Source organism: Poecilia reticulata, chromosome 23 (assembly GCF_904066995.2).
Source record: "Poecilia reticulata chromosome 23, P_reticulata-male-v2, whole genome shotgun sequence".
In the NCBI taxonomy this organism is placed as follows: Eukaryota; Metazoa; Chordata; class Actinopteri; order Cyprinodontiformes; family Poeciliidae; genus Poecilia; species Poecilia reticulata.
Window position 1 is genome coordinate 16648603 of NC_088852.1, and position 25087 is coordinate 16673689.

General features: G+C 38.7%; 2 protein-coding genes across 3 annotated transcripts; one reads left to right on the top strand and one right to left on the bottom strand.

Annotated features, from left to right (window-relative positions):
* Window positions 1–10721: 10721 nt before the first annotated feature.
* nudt5 (nudix (nucleoside diphosphate linked moiety X)-type motif 5) lies at window positions 10722–16037 on the bottom strand. 2 transcript variants are annotated; one of them, XM_008401446.3, is made up of 9 exons: window positions 15898–16037; window positions 15509–15604; window positions 14341–14408; window positions 13480–13640; window positions 13298–13393; window positions 13099–13200; window positions 11735–11743; window positions 11595–11648; window positions 10722–11374 (listed from the first exon to the last, which is right to left on the bottom strand). In XM_008401446.3, exons 2-9 carry the CDS (start codon window positions 15563–15565, stop codon window positions 11265–11267), a joined length of 657 nt encoding a protein of 218 aa, XP_008399668.2. In that variant the 5' UTR covers window positions 15566–15604; window positions 15898–16037; the 3' UTR covers window positions 10722–11264. The 2 variants fall into 2 exon arrangements, with proteins under 2 accessions (XP_008399668.2, XP_081460278.1); XM_081604152.1 differs by having other exon boundaries at window positions 11595–11743; window positions 15509–15570; window positions 15898–15983.
* An 807-nt stretch (window positions 16038–16844) lies between these two features.
* Window positions 16845–24829, top strand: cdc123 (cell division cycle 123 homolog (S. cerevisiae)). The gene is made up of 13 exons (XM_008401449.3): window positions 16845–16978; window positions 17174–17245; window positions 18425–18488; window positions 19327–19359; window positions 19575–19670; window positions 19751–19857; window positions 20807–20858; window positions 21896–21971; window positions 22225–22347; window positions 22543–22571; window positions 23323–23430; window positions 23516–23653; window positions 24466–24829. The coding sequence occupies exons 1-13, from the start codon at window positions 16905–16907 to the stop codon at window positions 24511–24513; spliced, it is 1020 nt and encodes a 339-aa protein (XP_008399671.1). The 5' UTR covers window positions 16845–16904; the 3' UTR covers window positions 24514–24829.
* Window positions 24830–25087: the final 258 nt, after the last annotated feature.

The window sequence follows — 25087 nt, forward strand, 5'->3', positions numbered from 1 at the left end:
TGACATACCAGGGATGCACCTAATAGTTGGAATGCTGAAGTCTGAGTGACACTTAGCTTTAGATGGTTAGTGGCTAGCTAGTCAAAAGAACTAGATGCTAGCTGTTAGAGTTTTGAACTAGACAAAAGCAACTGACGCAATATTTGTTTTTACACTGAAGCCACAAACATGACGGTAAGCTTTAGACAGTTAGTGGCTAGCAAAAGAACTAGCTGTGAGTTTTTAACTAGCCAAAAGCAACTGACAATGTTTCTGACACTGAAGTCACCAACTAGTATTTTCGGTCCGACAGCATTAGCATCCGATAGCAGCTATCTAGCTAGAAGAACTATGCTAGCTGTTTGAGTTTTGAACTAGCCAAAATTGACGATGTTGTTTTACACTTAAGTCTCAAACTAGTATTTTATTGGGATTGTATGTGCTGGACCAATATTAACTAGTTCCTATTTATGAAAGTGGAAGGAAATGATACGTGGCTGTAAAAGAAAATGTTTTTGCAGCCTTTAGCAGGTTTTCTTGCAGGATTCCATCTTTAGGTTGCATCCATCTTCCCGTATGCCTCTGTCCCTGTTGAAGAAAAGCGTCCCCACAGCATGATGAAGCCACCACGTTTCACTGTGGCAATGTTACGTTTAGGGTAATACGTCTAGTTTTCTGCCACACTTAGGGATGGTTTGCACTCAGACCAAACTGTTTAATTTAGTTCTCTTGGGACCAGAGCATTTCCTTCTTCTATGTTTGCTGAGTAAAATCTAATCTGACCTTTCATTTGATTTAGCTGCCATTGTTTTGTCAAATGGTGAAGAATGACCTTCATCTGCCAACTTTATGAAAGTCTCTAACTGATGGACGCCTGCATGGATACATGCAACTAATGATGTTTACATCCTCCTGTCTCTGGAGGATGTAAACTTCCTCCCCAAATGGGATGTAATTCTTATGTGAGCTCTGACACATTTCTGCAAGTTCCCAGCACTAATTTCGAAGATGAACTGCTTCGGATGATGATTTTGGAATTTTTGAGTATGTTACAGTCAGATTGTTTATTCCTATGTAAACTCTAGCAGGCGCTTTCCTTATAGCCCGACTTTAAAGTAAACAAATGAGTGGTGGGGTGTCGCCTGGATGTGTCAGCAGACCATAACGGAGCCAGAATAGAAACACATCGCCACACTTCAGTCAGTTTAGAATACATAGTTAACCTGGCATGCTGTTTTTGAAGTAACAGCAGAAGCTGGAGTAAACCCATGCATACAGACCTCACATAGAGCCGAACCTTCTGGGAGGAGATTACAGTAACCTCTGTTCTACTAGGAAGCCCATTCATTTGTAAAAGTGTCACAGTTCTACACATAAGTTGCTAAAATATTGTATTCAATGTGATTATTAAAATCTAAATTGAGATGCACTAATCAAGCAAGTAAATGTTGCAATGATCCAGAATGAGTCATTTATTTATTTATTTTCTATTGGGTCTTTAAAAACACTTCCACTGCCTATTGTAAAAGTTCAGACACCAAATATAACTTAAAATACCTTAATAGTAGAAATCGTCTTAGCACTACCATAGAGGAAAACATCCACTGTCTTTCCTATCTTTGCTCTTAGGGGTACAGCCAATCAGAAGCCACAGAAAATGCATGGCGGTCTTCGATTAGCTGCTTTGCAATAAAAAAAATTAGCATATTTGGAGGGCATATGGACTTCAATAGAAACCTGCGACAGGTGTGACGGGTATTATTATAGATTAACTGACTTTTTGTTTATTTGGGTCCTGATTAGCCGTGACAACAACTACTGTTGCAAGCTACTGTCACTGCTAATGACCTTTACAAAAAATAAACTACTACAAAGACAGTTACACACACTTAATATAACATTAGTAACACAGTACTTATACTGCGGTTCAGAGTTCATATCTGTACTTCATTTCTGAAGCCGGTCAGTTGCATCAGGTTGAACATTGGGCCATTTCTGATATGTTTGTTGATTTTGTTTTAATTTTCATGTTTTTCATTTGTTCAAAGATGTTTAATGTTGCTCCAGTAGTGAACAACAGCATGTAAAATTGTGCTTTTCTATATATTTTTTTTGTCCGCAATAGTAAAATAATTCCACTGTCTAGTTTTTTTTTTTACCCCAACTCCTTTAGCCCTTGTCCAAACACATCTGTCTGCCAAATTTGAGATGGCGGTACAATGGAACGGACCAGGAGATAAATATTTTTCTCCAGAAAACATGATGGCTTTGTAATTCTTACATCTGTTAACATGCTTTACATGTTCTTAACATTTTATTATGATCATTTTTCATGAGTGATGCTTTGGGTGCCCCCTGAGGTGCAATCCGGGATAGTGTGCGCCCATAATTCCATAATTCTCGCACTCCTTTTCATTGACCAGTGTTGAACTTGTACATCTGGAGCAGTCTTAACAAGCTGCAGCGAACACCTTGTTTGAATTAAATATGCGCAGACATTGCTGAGCAAGTTGTTCTTTTGAAGTTGGTGAAGTCTAATTGAAACGTGATGCGATCCCAGAGAGATTTACAGAACTTCAGAGAGGGAAGAGATGAAAACGTCCTCAGAGTATTAATAACGTGACTGTTTGATGGCTGCAAAATGAGGCAAAAATGCTCTGGCCACAAGCTCTATTGAACTTTCTCAGCTCCTCTTCCCCATGACCTGTTGATGAATTGGCAGATTGTTGCTTGGGAACCAGATGCTCCAAAACACAAAGCAACATGTTCTGCCATGGAACTGAACTTCAGATTATTTGAGGAAAACTCACTCGCTCACAGGTTTGTTTGTAGTGCAAATTTAAAAAAAAAATATTCACAAGAAAATGCAACTCAGAAAGTTGAGATACCTGGAAGGAAATGCACTTGGCATGCAACTACATGCTGTTTTCTTTGCTTCTGAGAGGTGTCACTTCCACACCCACACTTTCAAATTAAATATAAAAAAAAAAAACAGCAGCAAACATACATGTTTAAGTTAAATGTTAAACTTGGTGATTATATCGCTGAAATAAATTCATTTATGTGGAAAAAAAGCCAAGTGAACCTTCATCTCTTTGCTCTGGTGCTCTTGGAACTCAAGACTTTTTACAGAAACCCTACAAACAAGTGCTTCTGTATTTGATTGACCAACGATCTGACCTGCTCTAACGCCTATCTTCTATCTCAACACGTATCTACTGACAGTTTGCAGCCGCTTTCCTTGTATTGTTGCCAGGCCACATTATTAGCTCCCATCCCTCATTCCAGGTTGTTTTCATAAAAGACTCATGAGTTATGGAGAACTGTTCATTTCACTACGAGGATTTAAATGGTCGTATCTCGGGGGAAGCAAGTTTCTCTGATCATGTTTGCCAGCATCCGTCATTTGCCAAAGTACAACTACATGATTTCATCTTGTGGCCAGCCAAGGAAAAAAAAAGGATTTATTTATCCCAGGAGGAGGTTTGGGTCTCCATAAAAGCATCAACTAAAACATAAAACATGCATTCATGCGAGCATTAAATGCTAAAACTAATTTCAGAATCCACCGTTACAATAGCTCATAACAGTAGCTAAGTAAATAACTCAAAGTGATACATATTGAAAAAGATGATATAAATGATCCAATGAAAGCTACATGCTGGCAGAGTCGATACAGTTCTTGTTTTGCTCCAATGAGTTTCTTCTGCATAATGCAATGCACCGCTGCACACATACGCTAATAATTAGCTGGAATCTGGAGGGAGTCGGTGGAGTTTTGTAATGTGTGTCAGTGGTGTGTGTGTGTGTGTGCGTGCGTGTGCATGTGTGTGTGGGGAGTCGTTGGCTGGAAGCATTTGTTTCCATTAAAAGCTCTACTGGACTCCTATTGGCCGTTAACAAGCTCCGTGGATCCTGTCTAAACTAGAGTTAAGCAGAAACATGTGACTCCTGTTTTGTCTCTGCTGGTTTGTCAGGATTGTGAAAGGCAGTTTAATTCCTCTATGCCAGGGCAGCGATGTCTTATCCCCTTCCTGTTGTGGACTTCTGCTTTCATAGTTTCCATTATTTTATCCCCATTCCAGTTTACTTCCTCCATTTGTTCAGTTGAGTTTTTGGATTTGCTTTGCATTTCCTTCTTGTTTTAGCTCATTCCTTCTGTTAGTTTAGTTTGTCAACCTAAGTTTTGGATTTATTTTTGTTTCTGTTCATCAGTTTGTCTTAGCGACTTTGCCACGAAACCTTACCAAGAATTTTTTTTTTGTCTAGTTTGGTTCATATGGCCATTCCGTCCTCCTGTTTGCATTTTGTTCCAACTCAGAAGACACCAAACACGACCAGCAGTGTCAAAGTCATTTTCATTTCGGGCCACATCGAGATTATAAACGTCCTCTAAGGGAGAATGTATTTGTAGAACTGTCTGTTAAACTGCTGAAATATTTTTGTTTTCTTCTCCTCGTACACAGCAAAAAGTCCCCTTTCAAAAACAAGAAAAAAAAGTACAAAAATAGGGTATAATTTTCTTAAAATAAGAAAAATTATCTGCCAACAGAACAAGAAAATTTATCTTGTCAAGATTTCCTAAAACAAGAAAAAATATCTAACCAAGATAAACCAACAAATATCTTAAAATTAGTGTATTTTTACTTAAAACAAGCCAATTTTACTTATACGAGTAAGATATATTATCTTATTTTAAGAAAAATTATCTCAAGTAAAGAAAATGTTACTTGACACTGAATTTCTTGAAATAGCGTAAAATTTTCTTATTTTAAGAAAAATGTTCTATGTATTAAGAAAATAAATCTCATATATTCTATTTGTATTAGTCAAGACATACATTTTAAGACATATGTGTCTTAAAATGTAACCACTTTTTTAACATGAACACGGAGAGTGGATTTATTAACACAAACTGAGAGACTGGCAAAACTGCCGCCTGCAAAGAACAGCAGGACAAATCTCAGCGGATAGACAGAGAAAGTAGTGGAGAGCAATGAGGTTAACCAGGATTAAATACACAGAGGAATGAGCGCGCCGATGGAGGCAATCAGAATGAAATAAAAACAGCTGAGGGGAAATTGGAAGAGACTGAGGAACAGGCTCAAATTGCGGGAGGAAAGAACTAAAGGTCATCATTTATTTCATATACAAAAGAAAGTAGGGAATATGGAAATAATTGGAGAAAACCGAAAAAAGCAAGTAGTGATGACAAGATTGCGGCTGATAGGTAAACATCCAACAGGTAGTTGTGAGTGTGGCAGGGATATGGAAACAGTAGAACGTGTAATAATTCACTGTGAAAAATATACAGTAAGTAGAAAGAAGAAATATGATATAGAGACATTAAAACTTAATAAGATATTAATTAAACATACAATAAATAAAACAGTTATTAATTTTTTTTTTAAGGAAACAGGATTATATAGAATAATAATTTAGATTAAAGGGAGGTACTCTGGTCCACACTCCAGCATAGTAGATGGCGATAATACAGTTAGATGTCACCCGCCAGTAAAAATCAGAAAGAAGAGGAGGAACAGGCTACACAGGGAAACCAGAACCACAAGGAAAAGAATAAATACTAAGCTAAGTGAATAAAGGGGCAACATAGGTGAATAAATTAACTAACAAATGGATTCACTTAAATGGCAAGATCTAAATAAATGGACGAGAAAAAGATTATGAAAATAGAAACGAATAAACCCAACGGTCCTACAGATCATGACATCTTGCCTTTATGGACAAGCAATAAGAAGAAAATCATTACTGAAAATATTATTTTCTTACAAGCTATGAAGGGAGCAAGCATGTGGACGAAGGTGTTCAACCAAAAAAAAGGTACCAAAGAAAGAAATCAACGTTAACGTAGCGAAACTACTCTAACATGGGCAGGGCTGTTCTTGTAATAGACTGTATTAAATTTTTGTTTTTGGATAATATTCACTTTAAAGAGGCTCATCGGAGTGGAGAATTTTAAGACACGGTTTGAACCATAGGGACTTGATAGTTTAATTTTTTTATCCACCTTTCAACCCTTGGGTCTGACTGAGATCCAAGATTTCACTTGAGAGAGAGAGAGAGAGAGAAAGAGAGACAGAGAGAGAAACCTATTTGAAACAAATACAAGTAAATAAACTGTCCCAATTTAATAAGCTAAGGAAATGTGGCCTAAAAACAAGATCAAATTGTATAAGATTGAAATTATTGACAGAGCAGATTAAGAACATGTCTTTTTATTTCCAAGTTGTGATTGCACTAATGGAACCCTGAAGGACAGAAAGTCCTGAGAGAGAAGTGTGTGGCTAAGTGTTGCTAGATGCTAAGTATTCCTAAGTCTGGCTGGATGCCAAACTTAGCCACTTAGTGTGGCTAAGTGGCGCACTTAGTCACTTAGCCACACTAAGTGGATGCTAAGTGTTGTTAACTGTGGCTAGATGCTAAGTGTGGAGGCTAAATGTGGCTAAATGCAGCTGAACATTAAGAGTTGTTAATTGTGGTGGGATGCTAAGTGTGGTTGGATGCTAAGTGTGGCTGGATGCTAAGTGTGGTTGAAAACTCAGTGTGGCTAAGTGTGGCTGGACGCTAAATATGATTAGAGGCTAAGTGTGGATAAGTAACATCTAAGTAAGGTGGGAACAATCCAACAATACCTTTATAGATGAAAATGTACCACTGCATTAGTCTATGGATTCATTGTGACAGTCAACTCACCTGAAAATATAAATTCCAGTGGTGAGTGAAAGATTTAGACGTTATGAACCCTAATTCTCCAACATGCAGACAGGAGGAGCGTTCATAGGAACAACATAATTGTAATCTAATGAAGGTAGGAAGGTCTTTAAAACAAGATGCTCCCTTGCATTGAAAGAAAAGCCAGATCTGTTCTGCTCCTAAAGAAAACCCCTGGTTTCGATCTTCAACTTCTTTGCAACTTAAGTGAAAGCTGAAAACTGTTAGAAATGACGACGTTTAGTTCCACATAAATCAAAGGACTAAAGCACCGCCGTCCGGTAGATCCAGCTTTCTGGTCGGCTAGCACTGCCAGAATTATTTCCATTTGTGGAAAACCTCAAAAATGAGGTGGACAATTTGCCAATTCATAGATTTTCTGTATATCTAAGACAAACAGACACACTTTACAAGAACAATGACAGTTCTGTTCTACTCCACTGAGCTCTTTGGTTCACATGTGCTTCACAGGACAAGCTTTCCCCTCTTCCAAGCAATTCAAAGAGACTGGACCACGTCCAATCAGCATCTGGTCTTCTCTTACGCTCTGTTCAGAGCCCACCCACCAAAGTAGCCCACCATTCTATAACTTATGCGACAGCAGTTAGGAAGAAGGCGACAAATGTGAAATTCCTGCAACATTTGCTTACTTTTCCCGTCCAAGTGCACTACTGTAGCAGATCGGAACCATGTGGCGTTGGATAACGAATGGGGAACGGTTGGGAGAAATCCCTGAGGTCTAGTTTATTCAAATGTCCAGAAGCTGATGTCTAAAGGAGCTTTAAAAATATGCTTTTCACATTCAGTTCTTCAGTGACTTAGGTCCAATCAGTTTAAAAAAAAAAACCCATTGCACTTTTAGTTATTGTTCAAGTCGAACAACAATGTTTGGGCTAGCCTTTTTTGGCACTGAATTCTATCCCTGGGGTCAATTTTTCCACACTATAATACTTTATCACACTGCTTTACAGTTCACTTGCAAATTTATTTGACTTTAAAAACAGAAACAGACTAATTTCAGCTGTTATTACATTGCCTTGAAAACATTAATCGGTGCGTATACCCTTAAATTACTTTAAATTACATAAAAACAAAACACATGGTCATTTTTGGCAATTCTGTAAGCCGAGATATTGACACTAGGCCTTTTATCCTTTGATTGCAAGACAAATGTTAAAAAGTTTCCTCTTGTAGTTTAGCGGTTCCTGTTAACAGTAAGTGCAACAGTCCCAGCCAACTTTTCTATCTAAGATAACTAGCTAAAGTGAAGCCAAGGGAGTAAATCCCATCTCATTATTGGGGAGACAATAAGCAAAGAAATTTCTTAAGCGTAATTTTGAGGGGGTCAGAAAAGTTACAGTGAATTGTAACGTGATTCAAAAAGTTTTTCATGAGTTCAAGCTGCAGGAACCAAAGCGACTAGTAAGTGTTAATGTACAACAAACGTGTTTTTCTCAGTAAACAAACTGTTGGAACCCTTAGGAACCAAAATTAAAACAAACTAAAATCCAAATGTTGTTTAGATATGAGTTTGATTCAGTCTCACTGATCTAATCTTCTCTGCAAAAATTAAGACTAAATAAAAATACGTTTTAATGAGTGACTACACTTAATAAAATTCCCCATAAATAGATTTATTGTAGTGGCTCTCAATACAAGTTATGTGATATTCAAATTATAACTTGCTGTTTTATTTTTAAACCTTTTCTGGTTTTCCCATGTCCTGGATGGCTGAGAACCTGGTCGGTGAATATCTGGGAAGTATCATAACTTCAACTTAACGCTCAAAGCACCAGGGATTTTATGGAAAAATATTCAGATTTTAATGCATGGTTTTAAAGGCTCTTTCTATAATTGAGATATTTGCTACCTTAAACAAAAAAAAGCTATGTCTATTAAAGCAATGTAGCCAGTTTTGCTAGTTTTGATTTCATGCATAACAAGGCAGTTTATCATGATTCAGCCAAAGTAATGAAATGAACAAACTGCAGTCTGATTTTTATTAATGTGTTTCTTCCTGTTGAGCAGTGAAACTAAATAAAATGTGTTACATGTCTTTTGGTTTGAGTATTTACTTACTGGAGGGTATTTTGTTTGTGCTGCAGAGTCACAGCTAACAGTTAGCTCCTCTCTTCAGGGGCTCTAACGGAGCCTGTGCCTTTCAGCGCTGCTGTTGCTCCTCCCACACTTTACGCCATGCGCACACAGCCAGAGTACCCGGAGAGAACCCACCATGCGCACACAGCCAGAGTACCCGGAGAGAACCCACCATGCACACACAGCCAGAGTACCCGGAGAGAACCCACCATGCGCACACAGCCAGAGTACCCGGAGAGAACCCACCATGCACACACAGCCAGAGTACCCGGAGAGAACCCACCATGCACACACAGCCAGAGTACCCGGAGAGAACCCACCATGCGCACACAGCCAGAGTACCCGGAGAGAACCCACCATGCACACACAGCCAGAGTACCCGGAGAGAACCCACCATGCACACACAGCCAGAGTACCCGGAGAGAACCCACCATGCGCACACAGCCAGAGTACCCGGAGAGAACCCACCATGCACACACAGCCAGAGTACCCGGAGAGAACCCACCATGCACAGGGAGAACAAGCCAACTCCACACAGAAAGACTCCGGGCCGGGAATCGAACCAGGACCTTTTTACTGCAAGGCAACAGTGCTACCAACCGTGCAGCCCTTTTTAAGTAATATTCACATTTATTGAATATGATTAAAAATAATTACCAAGGTAAGGTCGGGGGCAGAGGTCAATGGAGGCACAGAGAGGCAACTCGATGCCAGGACCGACGGAGGCTCGAGAGGCGTCTCGTGTCGGACGGAGGTACAGGGAGGCGTCTCGTGCCCGGGATGTACCCCCGCTAAATCTTTTAGGGGTACGCAGTACCCGACCGTACCCGCCTACTTTCACCCCTGGCTGTAAGATGATATAATTAACATAAATTAAGCTTAAAATGTGAGTCTGCAGAGAATTAATATAGATGTGTTTTAATTTAGTTACTGAAATACATGAACTTTAAGTACCTAATCCATATTCTCTATCTTACACGTTTATCCGTAGAGGGATCATGAGTGGTGCTGGTGCATCTCCAGCGGCGAACACACACACACACACACACACACACACAGAAGCCATTCCAGCTAATGTTATTCATCTGTTTTGTTGTTGCAGATTGGACAGCTGCATCTCTGTTCCTTCGGTTTCAAACCGTCCAGTTGGTCAAAACCGCAGCGGTACACAAAGAAAGCAGCACATACTCAGAATGTTGGCCTCTCTACACTGACTTCCTGTTGCAGGGTTCAATTTCATGCTACTTCTTTTTCAGTCCCTGAAAGCTGAGCCTTTTAGTTCATCTTGGCTTCTGTTAATTCATGCTCCAGGAAAATGGATGGCGTCCCATCCAAAGTCTGAGTTCGAACCACATTGGTCACGCTGTACATTTTTATCGCATGTTGTCTTCGATTTTAGTTGAATTTGGTTCGTAAGGCACAGGAGTTGCTACATAAACAAACTTGGACTTGACATTTTGTCACATTATAACCACTAGTTCTTAGTTTTTTTGTCGGATTTTAAGAGACAAACATCCACTAGTGCATGGTTGAGGTTTTATAGCATCATTTTTATAACATAGCTGAGTATTTCACATTTTCATTTTAAGAAAAAAATGCAAGGTGGTCTGAAGTTAATTAATTACAATAAACTAACATAATTACACGTTAGTGAGCTTTGGTTTCCTGTACAGCTGGGATTTCAGCGCCATCGTCAAACGTTTGAAAGTGGCAAGAGTGGAGAAAGGGGAAAGAGCGCCCTCTGGTGTCAAGTATGTTAGTAATGATTCATTTACGCTTTCCTGATTTCCGTTTTTCCCACAATACGTTCTGCCCAGGGCTAATCTTCATTCCTCTAACTGGGTCTTTAACCTGTCAGCACTTAGTCCGTTGCAGAAAAACATGAAATAAAAAGCACACATTCCAGTCACAACACTGGTAGAATCACTTTTTATTCACTGGTCAGTCAGTTCTTTATGCAAACTTGGGTACAGAATGACTCGATCAGCTGACTGGGTTGGCATTACCATAACCGTACACTAGAGTAAAACACCCTCCCACATTGTTAGTGCATCATCAGGTATATTAACATTCACCATAACAACTAATGTGCCAAGATTCTTTGAAAACAATGTTAGCAATTATTACGGAATGTTTCCTGAGAACTACATTAAAAAGAGGTTTGATGCAATTAAGTGTTCCTAATCATCACTCAAGGAATGTCGAGCATTAAACAAATCTCATGTTGAGAATGAAAGACATTGAGAGCAAAGGTGAACATGGTTAGATCCTGCTCTCTTTCATTATTTCTTTACAGCTTCGTTGAAACGACTAACGAGACCAATATTTGAATATCAGATTAATTTAGATTAATAAGCACAAATCCATACGTTTTCCAAAAATTTCCTATCAAAATAAGGAAAATCCTCAAATCCAAAGGCACGTGTCACAGTAAAGACTAACTCTTCCTGGTTCCATCACTGCTTTAAGACGGGCAGCTCCCTGGGCTTGAAGAAGGCCTGAGCCATTCCCATGGCAAAGATGTAAACTTTGGAGTCCACAATGATCTTCTCCCTCCGGATCAGGTCTAGGCAAGAAATCAGGGTTAGCTACATTAACAGTAGCAGTCCAACAAATGTTTATATTAGATCAGTTTCACTCAAAAACTCAAACTTATTTAAACTAGCTTTGAAGGCTAAAACCACTTATCAGATTAATATAAAAAATTCTCGGCTTCATGCTAATTCACTGAGACGAACTTGAACGTGTTTCACGCCTGGGCCAAAGTCATTTTTTCGAAAACCTACCGTCGATTTTGCACTGGAACTCATCGAGCGGTAAAAGGATAACTTCGACAAACTCTGGAAGAGACGATCGAGGTCGGCGTGATGATTTGTGTCCAGAGAGAAAAATGCATTCGTGAAGGAAAAAACAAGATGAAACTCACCTCCGTCACCTGGAAAAGAGCAGAGGAGAGCCAGGTTAAGCCACTGGAAGAGCTGAATGCCGCACAGAGTTCACAGGTGACCTATTGACCTGCGTTGTTCCGGGCTGGGATGAAGAGCTGGAGCATGAACTCAGAGATTTTTAAATGGAGCTGGACTGCCGGATGATGAGCTAGTGGGCCACACCTGTTGCATGTTAAAACAGGCAACGCTTTGCAGCAACTCAAAGCAGTTGCTTCTGTGTTTGGGATCGTATTTATGCAGATGGCCAAATTTTGAGCCGACTTTCAGACAGGTGTCATATTTCCCCTCAGTTGCTATAGCAATAATTAATTTTATTTGTCTAGGTCGTGTGGAATCAATAAGCCTAAATCATCTTTTTATGTTAACAGTTGATGTTCCCCCCACGTGGCGCTATGCATTATGGGTAAAGTCATTTTTCGTGCAAGTCTCCAGATTCATTTAGAGCCAATTGTTGCAGACTGATGTCGTGCTGCCATGTTTTTATTTTGAATTAAAAGCTTCTCATTGGTCAGAAAAGTGCAAGAAGTCCTGTTTTTATAGCAAATGTCTGACTTCCTGATTATTAATTCAGTATAGAAATTAAGAAGCAATAACTTCCTGACTCTGAAAGGCAGCAGCAAGATTCATTTTATACATCTCAGGTTAGATCTAAACATTAAGCTTCACAATAGCACCACCTACTGGTCAATTTTATTTTGCTTTTCAATGTCTAAACTTGTACTAATGAAGGATTTTAATGGGAAAATCTCTTGATTTTGTTTTCAGTTGTATTAGTAGAAAGCCTGGGAAAGACACTAGAAAATAAATAGATGCAATGTTTATTGACAATCTGATTTCTGGCTAGAAATGTGAGAGTTACCTGCAGAAACACAACAAAACTAACCTAAAACAAGAAAAACTGAGAAAGAAATTTGAGTTCTGGGTTAAACTATAAATAACATTTTCCAAATTTAGACTTTTAGCCAAATATTAGATTGCAAATTCAAGTATTGTCAAGAATTCAAGAACCTGTTCAGAACCTGAAAAACGTATGTATGTAAGGTTGGAGTTTTTGTTAAACTGAAACATACGTTTAGTTTTTAAATTCCTTAGCTTCTTCAATCACCTTAGAATTACATTTTTTCTTCCCTTTTTTTTGCCTTTTATATGAATTTTTTAAGTGTTTTTAAAACCTCTGCTCACATTTGTTTTGAATTTTTTGCAGAAGTTTCTTGTTAAAATGTCACTTTATTTCCAAATATTTATTGTTTTGACTGAAGAAACTTTTGAATACAAAAGTTTCTGGGTTGTCAGTTTATAACTGTTTGACTATTGGTGTGTTTGTGGACCAGTGTGTCCTCACCCAGCTGCTGTGTGGGGTTGATGTTCTCCACGTCGTCTCCGTTGATGTTGACCAGGGCGATCTGGGTGGTGCAGTTGGACAGGCCGGGGTCCAGGCAGGTCACTGCAGTCACAACGTGCAACCGTCATCCCACTCCCACCGGCTTCAGATAAGATAGAGGAGCTACTGCAATCAGATCCACATCACTGTGTAGAAATACCTGGAGTCACTCCCACCACTTCCCCTTTGTAGCCGGTTTCCTCCTTCAGCTCCCTCAGCGCAGCCACCGCTGCCGTTTCCCCCTCATCGATCAGGCCTGAACACAGGGGGTGAGGTTAGTTAACGGGACAGGTTTTTTCAGAGGCCTAAAATATGGAGGGTTTTGGTTTGTTAGAACGGGACCTGCTGGAAACTCCAGGGTGTTGCCTCCCATTGGAGGACGGAACTGCTTCACCATGACGACGCAGTCTTTATGGAGCGTCCGCTTCAGCAACGCAATGATTCCTACTCCGTCTGCCTCCGTGTTGCTCCTCCTGGTCGTCCGCTTCGCCGTCTCCCAGGTTCTTGGAGTTGCAAACACAGACAGGAAGAAACACCATGAGCCACTGATTCACTTCTTAAAGGGGCAGTAGTATTTATTTTCCAGCCACATAGTGCCATTTTATGGCACAATCAAGTAACCATGTTACCAACTTAAGTTTAAGAACTTCAGTTGTTATAGAAATCCTCTATGTATCAGATATAACTTAAAAGAGATTTGATTTGTAATTTAATGCCTTGAATTGGGTCTCTGTCTCTTTAAGAAACTCCGCTTCCAAGCAGTCATCAGTCATCACAACACGGCTCCTCTATGCACGCTTTAACAACGTTTTCACCAGCATTTCACCGAGAAGTAGCCTCTCTATAATGATGTGGAGTTCCACCAGGTGTTTGTTAATCGATGCTGGCTAGTCTGAAGGAGCTGAGTGGGGGAGTCCCTGGGAGGGTTGCTATATAAGGCGGAAGCTCAGAAACCTGGAAACTGCAGCTTTCAGGAGGAGCTCTGTCTTGAAGGCGGGGCTAGGTCCACCCAGGCGTTTTACACAGCTGAGTGGTTGCCATGGAGATTAAAGAATTTCTCAAATACGCCTGAAAGAATCAAGGCAACACTCCTGGTATGTTTTTGGTGAGGGAATAACACCATAACAAGATAGAAAGCTTAAAAAAAAAGTCGATTTTACATAATAATGGCCCTTTATAGCATGTAAGAAGGTTGAGCGCCACCTGGTGTTTCCTGCAGGGTCCAGGTATGTGGTCTGTTCCAGCTTCACCCATTTCCCTTCTGCCAACACCTGCAACACAAACAGTTGATAAGACAACAGGTGGAATGAACAGTTTGTTCTCCTTTAACTCATTCAATGTTTTGTTCCATTAAACTAAAAGCAACTTATTAGGATTTTATGAGACCGCAATGCGTTGTACATAAACACCACCCGTTGGTAGGTCCACTATTATCCACTTAACATCAGTCTGTTATACTTGTGTTACTCCTTTAAGAGCAGAATCGCAAAAGGTGATCATGGTGATCAATGCGATATCATTTCAAAACTTGTTCATGAACTGAACTCCCTTAAGAATCGCAGGACTTTATATGGATTCATAATGAGACTTTCTCAACTACCCATATATTGATGTGGATAGTCTATTTGCAGATTAGGGAAAAAAGTACAAAAATGTATGAGTACCACCAAGAAATAATGTGAGCCAAGTTCATACCACTGGTTGCAAACTCTTCTCCATCTCGTTCAAATGCTAAATAATGGTGGCCCGACATATTGCCTGCTAGGCTACATGCACTGTCAGTCTTATTTGAAATTAAAACCTGCATTTATCAGTTTCATTAACATGCTGTGTCACACGATAAATTAATAAAATTGTTTTAATGTTCAGCACTGCATAGGAATATTCCAGATCTTTGTGTAGCTATGTATTAGAGCGAAATAAGAGAAACTGTTTAACTGATGACATTTTTTAAAATTGTATTCAGCAGAATAATTGTTGCTCTTCTTGTTTTAAGCAGTTACATCTTGTTACACATTCTTGTTTGAAACTGGCTGATGGGGCTGTGGTAGCTAATCAATAATTGGGTTCCTCAAATCTGGTCCTGCCCAGGGCCCCAGTCAATCCTGGGTCAGCGCTGTTAGAATACATTTGAATGCTGAATATTAAGTTATTTTAATGGCCCTAAAAAACACTAGAACCCCCCAAAAAACCTCTTATTTCATAAAACTTTCTAAAATGACTGGTCAGGACTTTTCTAGTTTAAACATTCTTAATTATAATTATGTAATATTCACCACATTAAAATTTGACAGCATTGATATGCACAACTGTTAAAAGTAATTACAACCATTTCCTATTCGTCGTATAGTATCAGAAAAACTCAACAAACCTCTTCTTTGATTATATGTGGTGTTGTTATCGCTTTAGGGTCCTCGGAGTTGCTCATTTTCGCTATAAAAAATGCAGGAACGTCCAGTCAGAAAGCCTGTACAAAATTAACCTACTGTTAATTATACGTGTAAGCAAACATCGTTTAAAAGCCGTAAGTTGCATTTTAAAGCTTGAAGACAGTCCTTAGTTATCCAGTTAGCTGCAACAACACAACAAAAACTGTCAATTTGTCCCTGTTTATTCAACATTATTCTGGTTCAGACCGGTTTTCTGTCCGTTAAGCAGAAGCTGTAAGCTCTGCAGTTGAAAGTGGCCCAAGGCTTCGTAGTCTACGTATTTAAAGCATTATATTTTCCTTTCAACTAAAAGAAACTAAACTTAACTCACGTGAAATCCTAGCCGTGCTTAACTAGCAGGGTAAAGAGGGTGAAGTTGTAGTGATGAGTCACTCTGACACCACTCCCTTTTGTAGGGAAAACGTCATAGACGAGCTTTTTTTTTGTTGTTGTCTTATTTTATCTGATTTATTTATTTATTTTAATGTCCAAACTTAAGTTACAGCAAAAACATATTTTAACAATAAAATTTAAAGTGTTAACAATTTTACTGAACTTTTTTTGGTAGATAAATACATCAGCACGTAATTTGATGCTCTTGACTTTATCTGTAAATGAAAACAGACAAAGTCAAGAGAAGCATTGGATAATTATTTAAACCCCTCATTTTCTGTTTAAATCAAAACTGCTAACCATATCAGTGACTCAGAAGAAATGTTTTTCTTTTATCTGTTGTAAAAATATATCACAAATTTTTACTTTTATTCTTTCCATTTTAAAAGATTTAAATTGGCTATAAACAGGACATAGTATCACCACCACAGCATGCTGCTGCCACCATTGTGTCTCACTGTAGGTGTGTTTCTGTTGTTCAGTATGCCATTTGTGATGACACCATGTGCAAACAAATTAAAGTAATAAAATATTTTTGAGAATTTTTCGTCTAATATATTTATAAGAAATTGTTAATGATTAAATTGAGTTTTTTTGTTTTGTTGCAATTGTAATTTTCTTTGGGGCGGGAGGGGGGGGGTGCAGTTTAAAAAGTTTAAAAATATATCATCACACTAATAAACGATCTATGTGCGCCTACGCAGTCATTTTACGTCCTTGTGTGCATCTCCAAAATAGCTCCTCGAGAAAAAGGAAAACATTTCACACAATGCACAGTTTTTTAAGTTAAATAAATATAAACTGTTGTATTTAAACGAATGGGAATTTTTATATATATATTTTGAGGCTGTAAACGAATTTTGAAGACCATGGCAATTTTAAAACGGTCTAAGGATTCGGAGGACATTTAGCGACGGACATGTTTCCTTCTCAGGATCTTACAGCATGAAGAAGGAGCAAGTTGTCCACTGTCAGTTCTCTGTTTGGTATCCGATATTTAAGAAGCACACGATAAAGAGGTAAACGCCAACGGTTTAGTCGGAAAAGAGGCTAGCAGCGGTTTTTTGTTTCTGTTACCGTAAAGCACGACTAACGTTAGCAACAAGACACATTCTGTTTTGTTGTTTGTATTATGAAATATTTGTCCAGCTCAGGTTAGCAGCTCCCTCTGTTTTCATTGTCTGTTTCTGATTAATTTCTGTCTCGTTTCTCAGTCTGATCCTTCCACTGCCTCAGAATGTAATAGACTATTTACTGGACGATGGGACACTGGTAGTCTCTGGAAGGTATGAAATCACACAAACACACACACACACAAAATCTACAACCAGAAATGGAACAGTCCCCGGAATGGAAAGTGGACTGGTGCATGTTTTCATTAACAATGGTGCTGAGCTTTACTTGGAATTGCAGACAAGTAAAAGTCCAAATGGGGATCAGAAACAACATAGACAATTATCGAAAATGTTTTGTAGGAAATAATTATTTAAATCGTTATGCTTCTGTAAACTATATTCTTACATTTTTCTGTGATTGAAATCGGCTCATTTTGATATTTCTTTCTTCTTTAATAACCTTTAAAGAAGGTTAAACATTCACTTAACATGTCGCAATAAGCAATTAATCGCACAAATAAAAATTAGTTCAATAATTTCCTGTCTGATTAATATATTTTTGATGAGCAATTTTATTCACAGAGGCCTGATCAGTTTTATTTTATTTTATTTTTTTCAGTTAGGTGTGGTTTTTATTTTCATTTTATGTATTATTTTCGGTTGTGTTTTATTTCTGATATTTAAAATATCAGAATCAGCCTTTATTTTCATCGCAACGAAATTAGTTTCAGTTCAGCCCATCCAAAAAAAACCCAAAAAAGACAAATAACGTAAGACATGGGTAGGGGTGCACTTTAGGCTGCAGCCATCACAGGAAGAATATTTTCCTGTTCCAGGGTTAAGTGCTATTTAGAAAATGAAAGATTATTCGTCTTTGAGAAGATGAACTTTCATTATTACATTTGCTATTGTGACAGGCCTGGTGTTCGCTGATTCTGTCTGTTTAGGGTTCATCAAGCTAAAAATTGTTTGAGTTTTACCGTAAAAACTGGCCATCTTCATCTGTAGGGCTAGTTGTACATTTATGCATGAACAATATCTAGTGAGACAGTGGCGAGGTGTGCTGTAACAGTGATAGATAGCTTCTTCATCAAGTCACTTGCGTGTCCTGCTGTGTTTACAGGTGAGGTCAGGCAGAGATCCTGGTGGATTATACTGTTTACAGATGACATTGTGATGTATATGGACAGTAGGAGGTGGCAGGAAGAGAACCTGGAGAAATGCTAGTTTACTCTGAAAAGAAGGAAAATGAAAGTGTGTAGAAGACAGAGGGTAACGGGTGGAACAGGTTCTGGATCTGGCTGTGAGCGGGTCTTGGAGTTTAATTCAAACCTCCTTTTGTCTCCCCAGTGATCACAACTCTCAGCCGATACAAACCAACAACAGTGAGTCAGATGCTGAGGAAGACGTACAGGTAAGGTCACTTTGAGAAACTTCACTCATCATCCGTTGCAGCTTTTGTGAGGGAAAAGAGGTTAGCTTGTTAGCACAATTAGAAGTTAGCACAGAGTGTACCCTCATCTGAATGTGGTCTGCTAAAGTTTGCAACGAGTGAAAAATGAAGCATTAATCAGCACATTTTGAAACCTGATGGTTTATCAGGGTAGTTTCAGGTTCAGTTCAGGACTTTTGTTCACTTTGTACTGGAGCCGTCTCTGTTCCAACATCGGCTGGTCAATACAGATGAAAGCACCTCTTCTCCACCAATCAAATTAAAGGAAATGAAGAAACTCTGGTCCTTTTGTCTCCCAACAGAATGTCTGTCAGAAAATGAACTTTTACAACAGCTCCTGTGGACCGAAGGGGTTTTTACCCGACTCAGTGCAAAGTGCACTCTGAAATTTTCTGTGCATTTAGAAACATGAATTTGCACAATTATACATTATTTTGGTATAAAAAGATTTATAAATAAACAGAATGTTAGGCTATATAGTGCAGTTAATGGCTAACATTGAGGAAATAAAGTAAATTACGTCTTCAGCACCATATGCTATGTTTTATGTTTTGCTCTTTAAATTTGGACCATCTGGCCATTTTTCAGTGTGAATCTGCTCTAAGTGTGTGTATCTGGGTTGGTCAAAATTTCAATTTACATTTGGTGGACGACTGTATAAATGACTATTATACACAATCACAGCAACATGCTGCCACCACATGTTTGAATTTCTCCTCCACAGACATTAAAATCTGATTTGTTTTCCCGCTGAGTCTCACTCTTTTCATATTTCCGTTGCTTCTCTGCTCCCCTCTAGTGGTCGGATGACGAGACGACAGCGATAGCCACTGTAAGTAGTTCAGTGGACGCGTTTTCTTGTTGGAATGTTCGTCTCATCCGGACGAAGGAACATGGAAGATTTTCTGGATTTATTTCACAAAAATGTTTTTAAGTTGAACTTATGTTGAAATGCTACTAATGAAAAAAAAACAGTGCATCATTGTCTACTTATACCTACTGAGTGTATATTGCTTATGGCGATATAATTGTGATGCCTTTTCCAAGGCTCCCGAATTCCCAGAATTCACTTCTACAGTGCTGGAGGCCATCAACGCCCTGGGTGGGTGTGTCTTCCCCAAACTCAACTGGAGCGCTCCGCGGGTAAAACACACAGAGACGGCTGAGCCTGCTAATGTAGCGGAGCATCCGGTAAAGCTTCTGTCACCTCTGACCTCTGACAGGACGCCAACTGGATCGCTCTGAACAGCTCGCTGGAGTGCCGCAGCCTCAGCGACGTCTTCCTGCTCTTCAAAAGCTCCGACTTCATCACACACGACCTCACGCAGCCGTAAGAACGCGCCCGGTTGTTCTCCCTATTGGAAAAGCATTACAAAATTTGTTTTTGTTATTATGTAAATCTTTGGGGGCGGGGGGAATTATACAGCCCCTGCAATAAAATTTTTTTCTAAGCTATGTTAGAATTTAATCTGCTGTAAATCCTATATTTTATTTTTATTTCTGCTTTAATTGTTTTGTTTTGTTTTTACAGTGGTTTTGTTTCTGTCTTCCCTTGTGATCTTTTGTAGATATAGCTCTGGAAACAATTAAGAGACCACATAAGATGATCCATTTCTCTGATTTTACTGTTTCTAGGCATGTGTTTGAGTAAGATGTACATTTTTCTTTTATTCTATGAATGAACTACTGACAAGTCTCCCAAATTCTCCAGCAAAAACTTTGTTTTTATTTGCAGAAAAGGAGAAATGGTCAAAATAACAAAGATGATGCAAAGAAAACAAGTTCATATTCCTTTAGAAACAGCAGTACTAATGTTTGAACTCAGGAAGAGTTCAGAAATCAGTATTTGGTGGAATAACCAGGAGGTTTTCAGTGGGGTTGGCTCTTCATTTTTTTCCAGAGCTGTATATTCTGCTGTTACTGGCAGTGATACCAATTTGATATATTTTTGCTAAGTGTACTAGTTACAGAGAAATATTTAATATATATTGTCTAGAAAGATTTTTTTAAATACGAAATAGTCGTTGACATTTGTTTTACATGTTTTTATACTGTTCTACTGAATAAAAAGCTACAAAAAAAAGAAAAACACTGCACAGCTGTGCACCATGGCAACCCTCAGAAACTACAGGAAGATATGAGGACTAGAGACAACAGCTTAACATAAGTAAAAAAGCTGAAATATGAATTTTATGAATCCTTCTCATAGGAAATCAATGTAAAATGAAGACCACTGCTAGCTAAACCGCTAACTAGCCTTGGTGCGATTTGCTTTGCAGGTTCCTTCACTGCAGCGACCAGGACTCTCCAGATCCCGTCATCAGTTATGAGGTACTTTAGTCTTAATTTGGAAATATGTTTTGATATTTCAGCTCCAGTGTATTCATATGTAGGAGGCTTTCTTAATGCACACAAAAACACTTAAAGCAGCAGGTTGATTTAAAAAAACACAAATCACATCTGAAAATTGAAAAAAATTAATTTTCTAAAAAATGTTTCCTTTTTGTGGTAAAAAGAAAGGGCACAGTTTCTGGGTTGTCAGGTTATAAATAGCCCAACATTAAAAGTCCAGGTTCTTAAATGTGCTTAAATACAAAAACACAGAGGAGATTCTATCTGTCGTTTTTATTCATTTTTGTGTCATTAGTATTGACAGAAACCCTCCCGACCCCACTAAGGGACAAGGGTGAAAGAAAATGGATGGATGGATAGTATTGACAGAAGCTAGAAGCTAGTATAAATACAACATGGAGACCAGTTGGTATAGATAAATGTCAACAACACCGTCATATTTAATGCTAATTAGTTAGTATTTTTGAATTAAGGCTGAAACGATTAATCTCGATTAATCGTCCAAGAAAAAAAAAATTGTCAGCTAATTTACCAATTATTTGCTAACTGGAGCATACAGGCTCAAAAGAAAATGTATTTGCTGAAAGAACAACGTTCAGAGGAGCACAAAAAATGTACACATTTCTTTATAAGATTTTAAAAATGATTTTCTGTAAATATGTTCACCCAGAACTTCTCAAGTGGGATAGTTTTAGGATCACATGGTTCAAAATCTCTAAAAAAAGAAAAACAAGATCTCCTAATAAGCAACTTTTGCTTTATTAAGAAAAAAAATTCATCAGACTAACTCTACACTGTATCAATGAGTTGAGCAGAAAGGACTCTTCACATGCTAAAAATTATGTTTATGTGCATTATATTTATATTGCTTAGGCTTAAGTGACTACATGAAAAACATGCAGACTGTACAAACGTTGTTTTCTCCGATTAATCGTCATAGTAATCGATTAAGTAAAAATAATCGTTAGTTGCATCCCTGGTTTAGATGGTAACGGTTGGCGTCTTTGTGTCCTCAGCTGGTGTTGAGGAAGTGGGCGGAGCTAATTCCTGGCGGAGAGTTTCGCTGCTTCGTCAAAGAAAACAAACTGATTGGTAAGACACGAACCCTCACGCTTCATAACATCCGGCAGATGTTTGGACGCTCTATGAGAAAAAAAAAAAATCTGAATAACAATCAAAAGCATGAGTAGAAAGCGTCTCCTGCCGAAGCAGCATTCCGGCGTGCGCCTCCGAAAACTGGAGCGCGGGCCGAGTTCGAGCCTTGCCCTGTGTTCGGCGGGCTAATTATAAAATCCAATTTGAGCTGAGCTGCGCTCACTGGCGTGTGTCTGGCGCGATCCGGCAGCCGTCTCCCAGAGGGACTACACGCAGTACTACCAGCACATCCTGAAGCAGGAGCAGCACATCTCCCAGGCCATCCAGGACTTCTTCAGCCAGCACGTTCAGTACCGCTTCCTGGACGAGGACTGTGAGTCATTATTTATTCACGGTGATACAAATGAGCTAATTACGCGGATGGAAACGGGGGGGGGAGATTAATGAGTCTGGGTTCTTTCCTGTATTGGAATTTTAATATTTCATCTCAAACGGTTCCTTTGTTGTGTGAAAGTCAAGAAAACAGTGAAATAACGTCTGTCTTTTTTTTTCTTCTTCTCACTTCCAGTTGTGTTTGACGTGTACAGAGACAGCCAGGTAACTTTTATCTATGTTAGGAGACCTCTTGTCAAGATGCAAACACAAACTTTGAGTTTTATGAAGGTTTTCTGCGATAGATTAACGGAAGGCAGCACCTAGTTGTACGCTGTAGGTTTTGACCCTTGACGCTGCTAAATAAAATTTGTTCAGGGCAACAGATTGCCCATTTTATATAAACCCCGGCTATGAAAAATAAAGTTTGATGGTTAAATGTAAGACCGTAACTTTTAATTCTGTTTTTAAGTTTAAAAACACAAAAACAAAACAAAAAAATCTATACTGCATCTTTTTTTGCCCCCCTAAATTATATATTTATGGAAAACAAAAACACTAAAAATTTAGCCAGAGCTACAGTGGAAGAAGGGTTTGAAGATGCATACCTCATATTTTAAATTGGTTTTCATTTTCTTGTGTTTGTTGCTTTTGTTTTATTTTGGATAGTTGAAATGTCTTCCAGGTCCAGCGTTCAGCGTTCTTGTACCCAATCAAAGTTAATTGAAATTCGAGAGCCATTATCAAAATGTATTTCTTGAAAATGATCTCAAAACAACAATATTGTGATGATTTTCACCCTTCTCAGATGTAAATTTTCAAAACAATCATGTATTGTTGTACCTCCTGATTCACAGTTTGAAACTTGGCTTGAATTCTTTTTGCATATAAAACCCCAGTAGTGTTTGTAATGTGACTAAAGCTGAACAGGAAGCTTAAGCACTGTTTTTCTTTTCTTTTTCTTTTTTTTTTGCAGGGCAGGGTGTGGCTCCTCGACCTGAACCCATTCGGAGAGGTGACCGACTCGCTGCTGTTCAGCTGGGACGAGCTGATGTCTGGAGAAGTCGTCGACCACCAGCAGCAGGTCAGCAAACCCAGTTTTTACCCACAGCGCACTGCTTTCGCGACACCGACTCGGATCCCTCCGTGACAGCTGGTTTGTGTGGCAGGACGGCCCGGCGTTCCGCTACACCACAAGCGAAGTGACGGTGCAGCCTAGTCCGTGTCTGAGCTACAGAATCCCGCGGGACTTCGTGGACCTGTCCGCCGGAGAGGACGCCTACAAGCTCATCGACTTTCTGAAGCTGGTGGGTGATGGTGTCTGCACGTTAGAAAATGCAACGGAGATATAAAAAGAATTTAAAAGCAGTTTCCAAACTAGCTAAAAAGTTGCTTGTACACCAGTACAGTATTGGGCAGGTACTAGTGCTAAACTGCTAATCTGTTAACCCGCTAATTTGAATAAAAATTATATCTGCCCTTGAAAGATTACAACCCTCAAGCACCAATTTAATTTTGGTATTATAATTTACATGTTGTGTCCTTAAATATTGTATTTATATCTTGTTCTCAGTCTGTTTTACTTTGTTCCTCTATGCTTGTTGCCAGAAATGAAGTTATAAGGGGGAAAAAAAATGTGAGAGGAAATGGAACTGTTACACCCACTTCAAAATAAGAGCAGAAATATAAAAGTTTAACTGCCGGAGGAATTCAAAATGGCCAAGAAAATTTTGTGTTTTGGAATTTATTTGGAAAAATTAATTTAGGTGAAGCTAAATGCGCTAAACATTTTAAAAATGAGCAAAAGTGCTAAACAAAAAATGAGTGCCATTATTAACATAATAGCAGAAGTGTACCCACCTCTGCCTAAAAAGAAAAAAAGACAACTGATTATATCTCATCTTTTTAGTGATTTCAAAATTATTTGGAACTACTTTTTTTTTTTTTTTTTACTGCCTTTTTTTTCCTCCATTGTGAAAAACAAAATAGGTCAACTAGTAAAGACGAATTAGACGCAGCTTTTTTCTAAATGTGTGAAGTTTACCACCAGGTTGGGTTTTTTCTTAAACATCTGCTCTCTAATAATGTTTCATTGAAATCTTCTTTCTACTTTGTTCAGACGAAGAGCCAGCAGGAGGAATCCGAAGAGGAGAATCCTCCACAGTGATGTCAGCTTTTTGTATAATGGTTGTGAAGAGACTCGTTTCCCCGCTGTCATTTACTTCTATACCATTTTCTTGTCCTCACGCTGCTCTGTACCACGTCTTCTGAACCGAGTCACAGCTGAGAAACAGAACTTAAGTTACCGAATCATGCTAGCAACTCCTGGAGATCATATTTTTTGTCAGGTTTTTCCCTCCTCTGTAACTGTGGAGGGTCTCACTTGTCTGCTTTTATATATTGAAATAAGTGCATGTAGAAGTTATGAAAAGTTAATGTGGAAAAAAGTAGAACACCCCAATAAATATTGACTTCTTCACACATTTGTTTGTTTTGTTTTGTTTTGTTTTTTATCTCTGGGAGATAAAGTGATATTAATGGGCTTAAACATTAAAAATTAACCTTGTTTTACTCATTATGTATGTGCTTCATAGCTGAGGTAAAAGTTAGGACACCCTTATGAGATCCACATCTGGGATTTGACTTGGCCCACAAAGTTTTCTTCTATTATTATTTATTATTTTTTAATTATATTTTTGCACAGTCTCGTATGAAACACTTGGTCCCTGGACAGGTCCCCA

What these genes read in the sequence shown, in the direction of transcription:
- nudt5 (XM_008401446.3), bottom strand. Translation starts at nt 15,565, where the DNA reads ATGAGCAACTCCGAGGACCCTAAAGCGATAACAACACCACATATAATC. An exon ending in CACCCTGGAGTTTCCAGCAG is followed by an intron (nt 13,394 to 13,479) that starts GTCCCGTTCTAA and finishes CCCTGTGTTCAG; the next exon opens with GCCTGATCGATGAGGGGGAA. An exon ending in GTTCCAGTGCAAAATCGACG is followed by an intron (nt 11,375 to 11,594) that starts GTAGGTTTTCGA and finishes TTTCTTGCCTAG; the next exon opens with ACCTGATCCGGAGGGAGAAG.
- cdc123 (XM_008401449.3), top strand. Translation starts at nt 16,905, where the DNA reads ATGAAGAAGGAGCAAGTTGTCCACTGTCAGTTCTCTGTTTGGTATCCG. An exon ending in ACACTGGTAGTCTCTGGAAG is followed by an intron (nt 17,246 to 18,424) that starts GTATGAAATCAC and finishes TTGTCTCCCCAG; the next exon opens with TGATCACAACTCTCAGCCGA. An exon ending in ACGTGTACAGAGACAGCCAG is followed by an intron (nt 22,572 to 23,322) that starts GTAACTTTTATC and finishes TTTTTTTTGCAG; the next exon opens with GGCAGGGTGTGGCTCCTCGA.